At 42.5% G+C, this 15,851-nt stretch overlaps 2 protein-coding genes and 1 long non-coding RNA gene across 3 annotated transcripts in view; 1 reads left to right on the top strand and 2 right to left on the bottom strand.

Annotated features, from left to right (window-relative positions):
• The window catches only part of LOC104581231 (putative acyl-CoA dehydrogenase 6), a 64,497-nt gene extending 61,294 nt beyond the window's left edge, over positions 1 to 3,203 (bottom strand). The window contains exon 1 of the mRNA XM_088533439.1: positions 3,186 to 3,203. Coding sequence (XP_088389565.1) covers positions 3,186 to 3,203 — 18 coding nt within the window. The remainder of the gene's footprint in view (positions 1 to 3,185) is intronic.
• LOC148592837 (uncharacterized) overlaps positions 1 to 15,851 on the top strand; it is a 319,289-nt gene that overhangs the window by 203,241 nt on the left and 100,197 nt on the right. The window lies entirely within an intron of this gene.
• LOC148592838 (guanine nucleotide-binding protein G(I)/G(S)/G(O) subunit gamma-11) lies at positions 10,609 to 13,864 on the bottom strand. Its single transcript, XM_088533435.1, has 2 exons — positions 13,676 to 13,864; positions 10,609 to 11,054 (listed from the first exon to the last, which is right to left on the bottom strand). Exons 1-2 carry the CDS (start codon positions 13,769 to 13,771, stop codon positions 10,929 to 10,931), a joined length of 222 nt encoding a protein of 73 aa, XP_088389561.1. The 5' UTR covers positions 13,772 to 13,864; the 3' UTR covers positions 10,609 to 10,928.

Genomic DNA, 15,851 nt, shown 5'->3' with positions numbered 1-15,851 from the left:
TCTATTGTAAAGAAAAAATAAACATCTCAGACAACTATATCCACAGTTGTTATCTAGTAATTTCACTGTCCACTTTAAACTACTTTTTTAGAGATGAATTAGGGCTTGTCAAAAGTTTTCAGACGTTAGACACAAATACAAAAATTTTGCACATATTTACAATCATAAATAAGATTCTAAACAATGTTACCTGCTTTCAGTCGTGTAAACACACAGCATGTTAAAGACTAGCATAAGTCTAGCATAACTTAACATAACTAGCATAACTTAACATAACTAGCATAACTTAAAGCATAAGTTATACAAGCACTTAATTTAAATCTAATGTACAGGTAGACTGTGTTCGGCAAATACAGAGAAGTAAGCTTTCAGCAGTCGTTGAGCAGCAATTCTGTCTATTTTATAGGCTCTATTATGTGAAATGTAAAAACCATGGGTGATAACATTTACTTACATTACTAGGATATTGACCACAGTAAGACCTAAAACTCCTCTCAACAGAAAGATTTCAACATTGCATCTGGAATAATAAATGCTATCTATCTGACAGATATTCACCAGCACAAAGGTAATCTTTTGATCTTCTCTGGGCATCCAAACCAAAACAAAAGTATATAAATTTGATTTGGAAGCCATATTTCTTTTCTGCTTGCTGATAGATTAGCAGTGAACCACAACAACAGGAATTCTGTTCTTTTCCGGATGGCAAGGGCATAGTAAGCCTCATGCACAACACCAGCATTTTTCTCAGGCTGGTCCATTCAAATCATAGAAAAACTTATTTCATTTTTGATTTTTGTAAGTGTTTTTATTTAAAGTAGTTTTTACAAAGTTGTGTGGAAAACAGCACCTGTAATTTCCTGCTCAGGAAGGCGAAAATGGAGTGGGAAATGGGAGAGACACAGATTTTCTGTTATAGATTATTCTAATCTCTCTCTAAAATAGACAGATGGAAATATCTCCCCAAATAATTGGCAGATAGTTGTATGTTTTGATTATTTGCCAGAGGAAATTATAATATACTATTTAAATGAAAAAAGAAACACATTGGGGGATTTTTCTTTGCACAATGAGCTGATATTGTATCAGCACATAGCCAGAAATACTAATGTTTCAAATTTAATTCTCACTGTGTTCTATAACAGGTATGCTATTTCTAGAAGACTAGAATATCTAATCGAATATGTGTACTGAGAGCATATACAGATGTACAAGAATTATAGATCCATTATTCACCAGCAAGTCTAACTTCTATCAAGCACTTCTTATAATTAAAAAAATATATAATTTCAGCATGCACTACTACATCTATCTTTTAGGACATTGTATTAATATAGTGTGTCAGTGTACAATAGCAGGACAATATATTTCCTGAATCTTGAAAATGATTCATTAAACTAAATTCTTACAGAAGAGCAGACTTTTTACAAAAGATTTTTATGAGTTACACTTTTGCTGAGATTAGACTTACTAGAAAAGCAATAGAATCACAGAATCACAGAATTCTTAAGGTTGGAAGGGAGCTCTGGAGATCATCTAGTCCAACCCCCCTGCTCCAGCAGGGGCACCTAGAGCACGGGGCACAGGGTGCTATCCAGGCAGGTTTGGAAGATCTCCAGAGAAGGAGACTCCACAACCTCTTTGGACAGCCTGTTCCAGGACTCTGTCACCCTCACAGTAAAGAAGTTCTTCCTCAAAGAAGATAAATGAGAAAAACAGATTTCAACCAAAAAGATTAAGCACATTCAGTGGTGCCACATAATCATCACATTTTCTTAAAAAGAGCATTTTTTTTTCTTTAAAATTAAGATACAGTAATTGAACTTAGCTCTGCTAATATAATAACTGAAAATAACACAACTAATGAAGTCTGTAGTGAAATGGAAAAAAAGAAAATAAATAAGAAAAAAAAATCACTATTGATTGTTCTTCAGTGATTATATCTGGACAATCAGTACTGGCTTTAAAGAATGGAGAAAACAGGCCAGAGAGACTTTGCCTTTGACACCATCAATAATTAAAGAAAATCATTTACAGTTCACGACACAAAAGTCCTGCTTAAAATTTTGTACACAATCTCTGGAAGCAGTTACCACACCTTTAAACAATTTACCACCCTACAGATATTGGTGTGCAAGGCAGACAGTATCTTAGCAAGAAAAAAAAAAAATAAGGAGTGTTGGTGTAGCCAAACCCACTGCACTGTCCATAATTACTAGAACAACTTTATAAAAGCTATCAAAGAGTTGATGTGGGAATTAATTTCCTGCTCTTGGTCACTACTGCTTAGTACCTTCTGTGAGTCTTCCCAGTTTCTCCTCAGATAAATATATTTAAATATGGAATTACATTCAGTACTAAGTTGCCAAAGACAGAATCAGTTCAAATCCATCTGAGTGAGGAAAGCCGTTTGGAAAAGGAGGTTCCTTAGGAGGCTTCCCCAAAAGTTGTGTTCTGGCCATTCCTGCCCCTTAAAAGACCATGGCAAGTCTGATATTTCTGCCACATGGCACCTGGCTGGCAAGGATGTCTGTCTGTGTATGATGGACAAAACAGAGTCCTGTTATCTCTTCTGTGTTTAGAAGATCTCTTCCAGGGTAGAGGTGTCCAGTGTAGTAGCATGGTCAGCCACCCTGGAAATTGAGACAATCAATTCTACAGCTTGGCAAGGGATTTTATTTGATTCTAGTACAGTTTTGCTAATGAGGACACATCTAAGCTTTTGTGTAACTTTCTCTTACTAGCAGTTGTTTTGTGTTTAGAATCCCCATAATACACTATAGGAGGTTGTGCCCACGGCAGGAGCTTTGGACTGGCAGGGCCTGGAGTGACAGGATCACCCAACCTGGTGATGATGAACACCACAGTGACCAGCCTTGACCTGAAGCAGCCAGCTCCCAAACAGAAAGGCCATCATTTGTCTCTGATGACATGACATGCTGAAGCAAAGGCAGTCATGACTTGGCAGACTACAACAGTTTAAAAATAACCCCATCACTCATCTACATTTAACTACATGTTAGGCAGAAAACACTCCTTGCAGTGCTTAAGGAGGCTTCGTATACGTAGCTATTTAGCACGCTGTTTTTTGGCAACCAAAACCCAACATTACAAGCTTGTTGGAGATCTGAAGTGATCTAGTCAGCAAAGCTGTAACCTGCTATTTCCCCCTTCAGGATACGTACCTCAACAGGGTGATTCATGGCAGATTTTCAGGAAGTTCAGGAAAGGGATTATTTTTTCGATATAAGCAGGGGGATACCCATCCAAAAACTCAGGTTTTACCTCTTGGCCTCTGTGTCTCTCTCCTTCTCCTATAAAAACACACTTTCCTCTTGTTAGCCAGGATTCGCCTGGGCGACCTATGTGAAAGAAGTGACCCATGACAATAGGAAGGGTTCTCTAAAGGTAATGAATGTTCTAGACTCTGCAGAAAATCTTTTGCATGAGGAAGACTCCCTCTCACCCACAGTGTAGGAGATGTGGCATTTGGATACAATCTGTGCCTCTTACTCTGTGTTCACACTTGACTACTGAGCCAAATTTATGATGCAACATCTGCATTAATGTCTGCCTACAGAACTATTGCCAAAGAACTTGTCCTGTTTGAGCAAGAGATTTGGGACTGGGCCTCAGTGGCAATAAAGAAACTTCTGTGTTCTGAGCTTTTATCAGGCTCTTGCTGAGAACAAACCAAGAAGATATTTTCCACAACAATACAAAGCTGGACTTAAAAAGTTCAATTTAAGCATAGGCATCTGCTTTGTGACCCTGCAAAGAACAAACACTTGGCATGAAAAAAGTCCTGAAAGCAGAATATTCAGAAAATTTAAAAAAAAGAACAAAAAAGTAGCAATTTTGACTTAAGCTTTTTAAAACTGTACTGTTAATTTTACAAACTCCAAACCAATAAATCCTGAAACTCTAAGTCCTGTGTTTTTTTCCGCCAGTTTCCACATATATTGAACTCAAAATTTATAGCTAGCAGCAATTAGAGAGAATGATTTAACCAAAAAATTTTTTTAAAAAAACAAGCTTTGATTTTTGTAAGTACTAGAAACTTTTTTCCAAATATTTTGTTATTCTACTTAAGATTTTCTGTCTTGTTTTCCCCCTTACCTAAACTTAAAATAAGGAATTACCACTTGTATCCACACGTTCTTTTCCAAAAACTTTATCACAGCTGGAGGAAGTACATTCTCCTCCCCCAAAATTGTAACGCTGTTTTACTTTTTACAGTTTTTTTAATTACATCTTTTCTTTTTCTCATTACAACTGAGAACTAACAGGTCCTGAAACATGAATTCGATTTTAGAAACACTTGTCAACTACAGTAATACATATTTATAAGGATTTTTGTTTGGTTTGCTTCATTTGAAAGGAGAAAGATTGACCTAGCTCCTGTAAACAAACTTACTGAACTCAAGTGCATTCAATAAATGAGATGCATGGACTGAAATATGCAGACTGAAAACTAATCGGACAGAAGCTCTGTGTAAATGGCATTAAGTAGCAGGATGGGCTGTTCCAGCTTGTCATCATCTCTTTTTGAACCGTAAAAAAACATCCCTGAGCAAGGAAGGAGTGACTGAGAGATGTAAGAAAGTTGCTCTAGAAACTTTGCCCTCAATTCGTGAACATGCCAGACACTCCTACTCCAGAGAGGAGGTCTGCCAACTCCTTCCCCTTGCAACGGTCTACAAGAGGATCTACAAGATTATGCTCTGCTGTCTTTGTCCTTCAGTTCATTTTGGTCTCTCCAACTTTTCCTGTAAACCTGATCCAGCTGTTCCACACAGCATCTGCAGAGCAAGGCAAGACAACAGTGGGAGAGCAAAGACACAAGCAGCCAGGTGAAAAAACTGTTGTACAAAACAGACACTTCAAACCAGCTAGAAAATATCAACAAAAAGGAAAAAAAAAAAAAGGAGGGTCAAAATACGATTTTTTCTTTTTTAATCTCCATATCTAAAATTCTTACATAGTGAAATAGTTCTCAACAGAATACTGCCTCCACCTCCTGTGTTTAAACACACTACCAGTCCCTTTGCATGCAGTTAAGGTTAGGTGCGCACTGAAGTACCTTGCTGAGCATGGGCTGCATGGCAGGAACTCCTGCTCCATGGTCTATTTAAATAATAAGCAATGCAATCCACTTATTCTGCATATAAATATACTAATTCACACAATATGAGGGCAGCATCAATTACATTAGTCAGACATATTATGTATATCCCTCTCAACCTATATGCTTAGACATAAATACATACAGATTCTAGGTTATTTAGCTTCCCCCTGCTTACTCCTTTCCCAATGGGTAGTATGTGAGTTTGAAATTGTAAGAATTAAGGAGAAAAAGTGAGTCACTAAAGCTTCAGAGGGGCTGGCGACATATTCTTGCTGGGATATCTTTAGGCTTCTTTTGCTTTTTCTATCCATTACTGCAAACAAGGGTAAACAGGCTTGGCTCTGGCTCACATCTATCTTTCCCCACTGCCATTAAGCATAGCTGTGGCCAGAGCTGAGCTTCCAGAGAAACCTTGCATGGATTTAAAACCAATCTCGTAGGCTTGTAGCCTTGTATAACAGGAAAAAATAGAAGTATTTACTCAGCACTGGGAAAAGGCATGGTGGAAATGGGAAGATCTACTTTTAAAACTGATTAATTGCAGTGCACAATTCCTTTTTGTACCATTAATTTAGCCATGTTACAAGCAACAGAAGACTCATGTGATTTGCTACAGCTCTGAGGATGCAAAGACTGCAGCGATCAGCAAATGCAGGAACAAATTGTTACTAAATGAAATTGTATTTTCCCATTGCCAAGGAAAGAAAAAGTGGGGGAGGGAAAGAGTTGGCAGAATCTCATTGCGTAATGAAACGGACCTGTCTTCATTTATTTTTACAAAACCTGGTTTCCAACAGAAAGGCATGCACATTATGAGGGTTATGCAATTTCTTTGCCTCTGTTCATTTGGCAGTAATTGGGTGTGCTTCTGTTTAAATCACATTTCCCCTCTCTCCTGCTGCCCCTGCAACAAAGTTCCTTTCGACATACAAAATCCATAAAAGCCGACCTGATCACTAGTTCAGGAATCTGAATACTGCAAATCTTTTGGTCCCATATGCCTGGCTGCAGTTTTCACTTCAGGAATGAGGAAAAAAAAAAGAAAAAGAAAAAAAAATGAACCACATAATTTGTGTCATGTTTAACTAAAACTTAAAAACTTTTGAGCCCTGCAGGGAGCAAAAGGCTCAGTACGTGCTCTGCCTCCACTGTGGTCAGGCAGCCAGGAACTCCCCGCTGGGTATTTCGTCACCTTGGCACACACCTTCACCCTGCAAAGAAATAGAAGTTCCAACCCAATCACTGGGGGACTAAGTCCAGCTTAATAGTTTCCTCATGGAAATTTTCTTCAGTTCACCCCTTTAGCCACATTGCAGCCATTTTTACATTTATGTTGCTTTTCTGTCTCATTGGGAATAGCTACTGAATCTTCCATTAACCAAACTACTCTTAAGAAAGCAAGATGCCCTCAGAAGAACATTTCTCACTTTCTAGTACTCAATACCATGCGTTTCAAGCTACTTGGGACCCTGTCTTTTACATGGGAAAAAAACAAAGCAAAACAAAACAAAAAAAAAGAGAAGGTATGTTCACACCTCCAGTACTATGGCATTCATGGATATATATACTATACACAAAAACATTAGCAATTTACGGCAACAAGGAGAGATATAGAATAAACATTACTTCTGTTTAGGCAGAGAATAAGGCTCCTCCCTGTCATTACTGACACATTATTCCTCCAACATCCATCCACAGCTAGAGATCAGTTGTGCATCTCTGAATATCAAATTTTTAAAATAGGAATAATGCAAAAAAAAAAAAAGCTGGTTAGGAAACACATTTAAAAAAAAAAAAAAAGGAAGACTACTTAGAACACCAGAACATTTAGGCCTACAACTGCTTATTTCAAGCCCACCACTATGCAGTCCTTGTGACTTACATAGTTATTAAAATGAACACACAAAACACATTTTCTTTTCCTCTTCTTCAGTCAGCAGGATTTTTTTTGTGCATGTGGTGTCATTGTGGGGAAAAACTAGGTCAAAGAAATTCCCTTTTCCACCTACAACTAGCCAGACAACTGCATCCCTCATTTGACTGCACTCAGGCTCAGCCACAGTGACCACAAATTCTGTTCTAGAGAATTGTGATTCTTCATATTTCATAATGAAGCAAACCTGCCTTTTCAGCGTGTACTGAAAAGTTATGAATTTCTGAATTTATAACTTCTGTTATGAATTTCTGTTGAAATTCAGATTCTCAATACTTCCATATACAGAGGATTTAATTATTGTAAAGATTTGTCTACTAATAAGCAGAAAACTTATGTCACTATCAATGTTAGCTCTGATGTACAAGCCAAACCAGCACATAAGGCAGTGTCCTTTGGCAGAGTCTCCCTTAGCCTACAGAGATGTAACATATTGTAAGTAGAGTCATTGAAACTAATCTCATTTACATTATATGCAGCTCCAGCAGAATGTGTGCCAATCCATTTTAAACCTATTTCTCAAAGCTTCTTACTACTAACACCAGAGGAAAGAAAAACAGATAGTATATACAGCATAAATGCATATGCATACAGCCATGCACACACACAGAGTAGGTTAAATCTTTTTTCCTACAAGTAATAGTATAAATTAAATATTGCAATAAGTTGTAGGATAGCACTGCACTGCAAGTACTGTTCAATAAGTTAAGAAAAAGTTATGTTTCTGACTTCCAAAAGGAAGGGTGGTGACCTATAAAGATGTAAAGGAAACCACTCACAGGGTTATTTCAATGCCCTAGCTAAAAACAGCTCCCTGGAATTATAGGAGTCTCTTCCTCATCCTGCTCAGAACAATTGGAAAATTACAGACCATTTAAAATACATAAAATTAATAGATTTTTAAAAAATAGGATGTATGGAGACAAAAAATAGAGTTTATTTTTGATGAAATTACTTTTTCTTATTTCTCCAGTTTCTCTGGTAGTTACTTTTAGATTTGTCCAGTGGAAAGAGTGCCCAGATTAAATACTGGTTAGATTTAAAATGGATTACAGATCCTGAGAAGACATTCTTTCGCAAGGAGTCTATTTTTCAGTTCTTAAATTCACTGGGAACGGTTTTAACTTAAGCCAAAATAAGCAGTTATTGCTAGAAGCTTTGGGGTGAACAACATTAGCTGGGATTCGAGATAAATTCTTCACATTTTTTTTAAACACATAATCAAGCAGAGTCTGAAATAAGTGCTAATAAGCATTTTGCAAAATTTAGGACAAGGCTGAAGTGTTTTTTTATCTTGCTTACTCTAATTTATTCTACAATATATTAACCACAGGTATTTATGTGATAACTGCATATCAGCATACCACTTATAGTCTTTAAAGCGGTTACCCTCACTAAACTCAGACCGTCAGAACATGTTATGGGCTGAACTTGAGCACAGAGAGAGGACACGGTCCAAATCAAAAGAGGGGAAAAAAGGTCAGTGTGTTTGTGTCACATAATGGAGCAGCACACACAGGGCCCACTTCATGCAGTCCCTTCCTCTGCCTTTTGTTGGATTCCTCAGTAAATACTCAAATACAGAGCCCTGGGATACAGCTAGGTTAAGACACAGGCTGTGCTGTGACAGGAGTTTAAAAAAAAAAAAAAAAAAAAGCAGACCCCTGCTGCTGCCTTCACTTCATGTCTCCGTTAGCCTCTGTGTTTAGGAATGACATTGCTTGTAAGTTATGCGGCTGCAGAGTGTAATTACCAGCGCACAGCTACCAGTTCTGTTCCTCCTGCACATGGCACCTGGAAAACTCACAGGAAGGAGCATGCGCCCTGTGGCACATGCACAGACCAAGGTGGAAGGCCCTGAGTCCCCATATGCCACCAAACACAGCGCTGCACCTTAGGAGTGCGACCAGGGAACAAACTTAGCAGATAGGACACTTCAGCAGACATAGGGCATAGGCATTGCGGATCAGTGCAAACCTGACACCATGGTATTAGCCATATCACAAATCTTTTCATTATTGCTCAGGTTCCTTCTTAAAATACTTGAAAAGAACACACAGTGGCAAAGCCCAAGCATAAGAGGCCTTTTTATTCATAAAAAAAAATCTTGTTTAATTAAGTGGCCTTCGGGATATCCTGTTTTAATACCAGAAGTATGAAAGCTAATTCGAAAAAAAGGAAAGAAAAAGCACAAGAATCAAAAAGGAAAGAAAAAGCACAAGAATCAGAAGTAGCTCTATCTTTTCTCCACAGTGAACTTAGAAATATAGAAAATTTGAGGAAGCTAAACTTATCCAGGAAAATATAAGAGTAGTTTTAAACTGCATCTGTCAAAGCTGTGACAGCACATGGTCAAAGTCACATGAACGAGTTAGTATTTGATCTGGCAGTCTAATACATCGAGTTTTTAGAAAGACACAGATACATAATCGCATAACTAGAAGCAAAGCTACACTTGCTAGGGCTTGTAAATTTATCTCTAGTGAAATCAGGGCAGTGCCTTGAATTTTGGAAGCCTGGTTTTGAGGACTTGTTTCAATTTTGCTTGCTTGCTTCTTTTTTGCTTGTATACGGCTGCCACAGTAGTGCTGCCTGCTCCTTATATAAAGTCATGGACTTCAGCACTTCACTTTTCAGTCCATAGTTTAAAGGTGAATTTCTCATACACACGGCTTTCTCCTCCATGGCTTTTCCACCCCCAAGCAGGTTCTACTACTCACATGGCTTCCTGCCACTAGTAATAATAATACCTAATTTTTAAATTTTGACCCGTGTGTTTATTTATATCACAGCCTTCTTCAGGTGACGTGGACCTCACTGTTGGGAATACGCAGGGGCTACCAGTACTGGAGAAGTCATTTGGTATCCGGCTTGCAAGTTACCTTACCAGAAACGTCTCCAGCTCTCTGGATGAGTGATCGAGTTTGTCGGGAATTGCTTGTTACTCCCCTCCTGGAAACCCCGCGCTTGCACAGTGCCTTGTTCTGCCTTGTCCTCACTTACAGGCACCAGGTGTTGACCCGGCACCTAGCGGCACCCCCGAGGGCGGTCCCGTCCCCTGGCCACCCGCGGGACAGCGACCCTTCCTCCCCCTGATGGTGTTACCCGCAGGACCAACCCACGCAGCCACGGGCGCGGGGTGACTAAGCGCAGTTGGGCTCAAACTCTGGGCGCTTCTGCTCGGTGTTTCCCCGCCGCCGCTGCTGACAAGCGCGGCGGGGGGAACCCAAACGTCCTTTCCGCCCCGCGGTACCTTCCTGAGGGCAGCCCGCAGGGCGCTGTGCTGCTCCGTGCCGGCCACGCGCGCTCCGCCGCCGTCGCCGCCGCCGGGAAAGGCCCTGGGAGCGGGGCCGGCGGAGGCGCCGCGCGCGCCCGCCCCGCGCAGCGCCGCGCGCAGCGGCGCCCAGGCCCGCGCGCGCCCCGGCCGCAGCGCCATGGCCGCCTCGCCGCGCTCCGCGGCCGCGCTCCGCCCGCGCGGGGCGGTTCGGGGCCGCCCCGCGCCCCGGCCCTCCCCCAGCCCCAAGCAAGCGCCCAGGCGCGCGGTGTACGGGCAGGTTCCTTTAATTCCAATTAACAGCCGAGAAGCAACAGATTAACGGGCGGGGAGAGCGAGTGGTGACAGTGCAAAGGGCCTGTCACGACACGACGGTGTCGGAGAGCAGGATGCGGCCATATCCTATTGACCAACCAACAAGGGCCTTGTGTGCTTTGAGATATTCTTTCTTTTTTTATATATTTCATTTTTTTTTTTAAGAAAAAAAGTCCACTCCTGCGCTTGTTCAACAAGGACCAGCGGAATTCAGGACACGCTAGTGACTCTCTAAAGGTGCAACACTGTCTGCTCCAGTTGTGGATGGATTTATTTCCTCATGCAATAATGCAGCCTCCTTTCTCCTTGAAGGGATTCTTCTCCTCGGGAACCCCCTTCACCAGCGGGTCCTCTCCGGACCTCTCCTCGATGTAATTCTTGATCTCCTCGGAGCACTTGGACACCTTGAGTGAAGGAACAAATAAGTTTCTGCATTAGACCCACAACTCTTGCTGTACATCAGAATATCAAAATAGTTAATTCCTACTTTTTTCCTCCCTTCTTATTTACCCTCCCATTAAATATAAACAATCTGACCACATGGCAAGCACGAGGTACCTATACACCCAGCTTCCTTAAGATAACACTTTTGCAAAGGCTGTTATTCACAGAGTATATGAACATGACTGGAAATTCATATGCCACATAGTTGCTGACCATGAATTTTCCTCTTTTTATTTATTTTTTATTTAACCCATATAGTTATATTAAATTGAGGATCACAAAAATTCCCCCTCCATGCCATCATGACACGGTCCACTGCTTCAGGATTGGTAACATTTCAATTAAACGCCATCTGTTTTTCAAGTATGTATAACTTTATGTGTCCTTCCCAAAGAAAACATTCAATCATGATTTTTCACTGATGTAATAGCAATTGTCTCCATGCATTTATACAATAGCAACTATGTGCTGAATAGAAGTAAAGAATTAAATCAGAAAGACAATTTACTTGCAGGTTACCTGGGGTTACTTCAAACAATGACTAATAAAATATTCTATTGTGTTATGAAAAAATATAATATGCATGTTATCTTGTGGAACATTCACAGCAAAATAGTAATGTGCTTCTCCACAAAAGCCTGTTAGTGAAGTAATGGGTTTAGTTTGCATTATCTGAAATGAGAATGCAGGCTGCAAGTGCTGTAACACTGTCTGTGAAGAATGAGGACCAACAAGCAGATCCACAGACTCCCAAAGATTCCTATTCATTCATGGCTTGTTTCTTCTCCCTAGGGTAGTAGAATCCATCCTTTGATGCTCAGATATCTGAAATGTGTGAGGAGGCATTTCCAGCTCCTTCCCCAACTCTTCCCTGTTCAAAAATATCTTCAGAGACAGAGTAAAACAGAGTCAGCAGGAGGAACCATCTGTTGGCCTGGTTGGCTGGCTATTATTTCTGATTTAAGGTCCCTTGCCTTCTTTGCTGGTTGTGTTTTACTCTTTAACTATGATGAGAATCAATGAATTTACCTGCTCTGAGAGAGGCCAACAGACCATGAACAGTGAAAAGTATGCCTTAAGCCATAAAAAAACCACTAACTTAATTCCTAACTGAAAGGTGAATCATGTAAGATCTGACTATCTATATCTATCATACAGCACAGAATTTGCAAATCTTATGCCTTGCCCGGCTCTTCACACACCTGTACACTTGTTAATTCAAACTGGGGAACTTTTTTTTTTTTCCTATGGATAAGTTGTGCTCCTGAATATATGCAGGATTGGTTTTCTTTTACTTCAGTCAACAATTTCAGTGTATTTTTCATACATAACAGCAACAACAACAAAAGTCTGCTTATATACCCATTCAGACATTTTCACTAATTCAAAAAAGCTATTTAAAAGGACATTTCCTCATTGTGCTACGAATGCATAGGAAGCAGGAGAAAGGAGTCAGGAAGACTTCAGCTAAATATTTGTAATTTTTTTTGCAAAAAAACAAAAGTGTGGAATTTGACTTTCCATCTGTTCTATAATTAGACAGATAATACGGAACTGTGACATCTAACCCCGAAATTTCACTCTGTTACAATGGAGCACTTGTATAGGGCAATGATAAAATTGAAAATGTTGTCCATTCTTTATTTGAAATGACTTCAAAATATACATTTCTCTAAAACGGTCACCCTTTACGTTTGTTTCAGAATATTTAGGCAAGAGGTTTCTCTCTCTCTTTCTTTTTTCTTCTTCTTTTCTTTTAGGAAAACTGAAATCTCTACATCCCACAGAGTGTATTTTGATTGCTTGGGGACACTGAGGGATGATCTGGATGTCTATAGTACTTAAATAGTGTCTTTCTATCAATACAGCTGGATCTTTGGCCCATACTGTTTCAATGATCTTCAAATAAAACACAACTGTGGCTTTGTTATTTTCAGGTTTAAACTGCTGGATCTGCAAACTTTGAACGATGTAATTCACATGGGTAGCTCCACTGAAACCGTTATATAAACGCATTTACAGTCCTGCACAGAAGCGGTCATTAGACGCGGTCCTGGTCTCTGCTAGCGCGCAGTTTGATGGCGGGGCCTGGGCCAGGCAGCTTCCCGCTCCAGGCCGCGCTGCCGCTCAAACTTCTCTCCCGTTTCGCGTCCCGGGACCCGCCCGTCCAGCCGCCGCTCCAGGGCGGACGGGCGCCCTTTCCCTCCGCATCCCAGACCGAGGACGGCCGGGGCGCCTGTCCCGGGGTCTGTTCCGGGGCACCCTTCCCCTTGCCCCCCGCGCCCCGCCCGGACCCGCGCTGCCCCGCGCCGTTGTTACTGCGGGGCAGGGGGCAGGTTCTGCCGGCGGGGCGCCCGTCTGAAAATAGCGGGAGCTCCCGGAGCACCGAGTGCGCGCGGAACCGCTCCCGAAATGCCGCTCCCGGCCTTTCCCGCGCCGCCGAAGCCGCCTCGACGTGTCCCGCCGCCCCTCCGCGGCCCCCGAAACACGGAAAGGGGGGAAAGCGGCTTCTCCTCCCCTGTCCGGCTTCGACTTCAGCCCCCGGGCGAGCCCCGCAGGCCCGAGGGCCGCCGCCGCTCACCGGCTGCCTCTCCAGCTTCACTTCTTTGCGGAGCTGCTCCACTTCCATTTTCAGTTTATCCTTCTCGCTCAGATCCTCTATGTTGATCGCTGGCATCGTCTACGCTGCCCGGGGTGGGAGGGAAGGAGAGAGGACAAGAGGTTACGAGCCCTGCGCGGGGAGGGCGCCGGGGCGCGCGGCCCCCGGGCGGACGGCGGGATCGGGGTGGACGGCGGGACGGCGGGACAGCGGGACGGCCGCCCCCTTCCCGCCCCCGGGCTCGCTCACACTGTGCCGTCCGGGCTGCCCCGCGGCTTCCTCTCCCGGCCCCCCTTCGCCGCACCGCTTTAAACGGCCGCGTTAATCCCCGCCACGACCGGATTAAGCGCGGCCGCCGACCCCCGGCCCCGCAGCCGGACGAGCGCAGCCCTGAGGGCAGGCGCTGGGCTGGCGGCTGCTCCCTCCTCTTCCTCGCAGTCCCTGAGTGCATCCAAGCGCTCTGGGGCCTTCTCCTGCCCCCCGACTTCCTCGCAATGGTTCTGCTCCACGGATATGACCGAGCTTCTGGCATGGCTGCTCACAGATCAGGACCTTCCCGCATGGCACACTGGGCGAGTGCAGCAGCAGGTGTTTTGTGCGGGCATGTTCCCAATTCCTGTGCACTAAAATTGTGGAGGGACTGGATTAAACGGCAGAGAGGGAAAGGGACTGCTCTCAGGTCAAGTATGCAGGCAGACAGCCAGACCTGTTAATACCAGATACAGCCAACTTTCCTTGTATAAATCAGAGTGGCAGCTTTGCAGGAGGAGGCCACCATGCCCAGCTTGTGTAGAGCATTTCTCAATAAAACCAGGAGGCCGCGGCCACACAGCCACATTTCTTTACTCCAAGCAAAGCTGCAGGCCTGGAAGCCACCCTTAAAATGGGCCTGTGCATGTGTGTCACCTGGAAGATGCACAGTGCATCCCCCTCCTTCAGCCTCCTTCCTTCCCCTCTCTCCACACATCTCCACACACAAGCAGCTGCCAGGGGTGTACTGAAATTTAGCCTTTTCCTCCTGTGCTTCTTCTACAGTGCTCCTAGGGACTGTCTTTGCTTTGGTTCAGCTAGTTCACTAAAAGCAATTCCCATTGAACCCCTCAAGCTGCCAGTGCTTCTACACCAGCACAACCAGCACTGGCAGTGGCGCCTGTCAAACTTCCCTGTCAAACCCAAGTTCAAACTTTGAACTTGTGTGTTCACAGAGGAAACGGGAGCTGGCATTTGCATGACTGTGTTCATCCTACTGCTATTGCCCAAAATAGTATTTGAATGCTTTTCTTTGCAACTCTGACAAAATCTGATGAATGGTAAAGGACATCGGCCTAGTCATATTAAAATCACTTGAGAGTTTCTTAATATTAGAGAGATGACATTTTGATTTTTCTGCAGATTGAAAATGTGTTTGCTTTTTTCTTTTTCCTACTGGAAGGACTTAAGCAGCATTATAACCACTGTGCTTAATAAGCCTAACAAAGCCACTTAAAAAAAAATGAGGACATCTGTTATTAACAGTTGTAGCAATAAGACTATAAATCATGGCAGATGTGTCCTGTGTTGATACCTCAAGATGCATCAGAGTTTGGTTTCTGTCACTAGATTTTGAAAAAGGGAGGGAGAAAGGGGCTATTCATTTCCTCTTAGAAACTCTCTAATTTATGGGGGTTTATAGAAGATTGCTCCACTTTCTTTACTTTATGGAAAATAAAATCTGCAATTGCAATTGCAATCTCATCCATGGCAGCAGCTGCCTGAAGGACTGGAGTCCAACATTATCACTGTAAAGGGAGTGGAGCAGAACAAGAGGATATCAGATTAGTTTATTGTTACCTATAGAGAGCTGGGTGCCCAATTTGCAGTTACTATCTCAGATATTGTATTTAATCTGGAGTAAACATTAATTAATGTAATAACTCTAATAGATTAGGCAGGGAAAGCACGCTGCTCCCTCTTCACCCTGCTTCCCCATGATTGCAGTGGGATTTATTCCTAACAGTGTTGAACATCTACAGAACAAGCCAAACTATGATATTTCCTGAAATCCAACTCTCTCTGAGGTGGTCAGAGGTTTTGTCTGCCCAGTTTTCCAGGAATCCAAGTCCACTGACAGTGTCCTGGCTTTCTTGAGTAACTTAGTGTTAGACATATTGTTGCTAAA

The sequence above is a fragment of the Tinamus guttatus genome, unplaced genomic scaffold (genome assembly GCF_059628265.1).
Source record: "Tinamus guttatus ecotype Peru unplaced genomic scaffold, ASM5962826v1 Tinamus_guttatus_pri_ptg000503l, whole genome shotgun sequence".
Lineage (NCBI taxonomy): Eukaryota > Metazoa > Chordata > Aves > Tinamiformes > Tinamidae > Tinamus > Tinamus guttatus.
The sequence above is the reverse complement of the archived record's forward strand: the minus strand, read 5'-3'. Positions and strand labels throughout refer to the sequence as shown.

Excerpts from the sequence above, each read along its gene's own strand:
- LOC148592838 (XM_088533435.1), bottom strand. The coding sequence starts at position 13,771 with ATGCCAGCGATCAACATAGAGGATCTGAGCGAGAAGGATAAACTGAAA. Across the intron at positions 11,055-13,675 it reads TGAAGCTGGAGAGGCAGCCG|GTGTCCAAGTGCTCCGAGGA; the intron begins GTGAGCGGCGGC and ends CCTTCACTCAAG.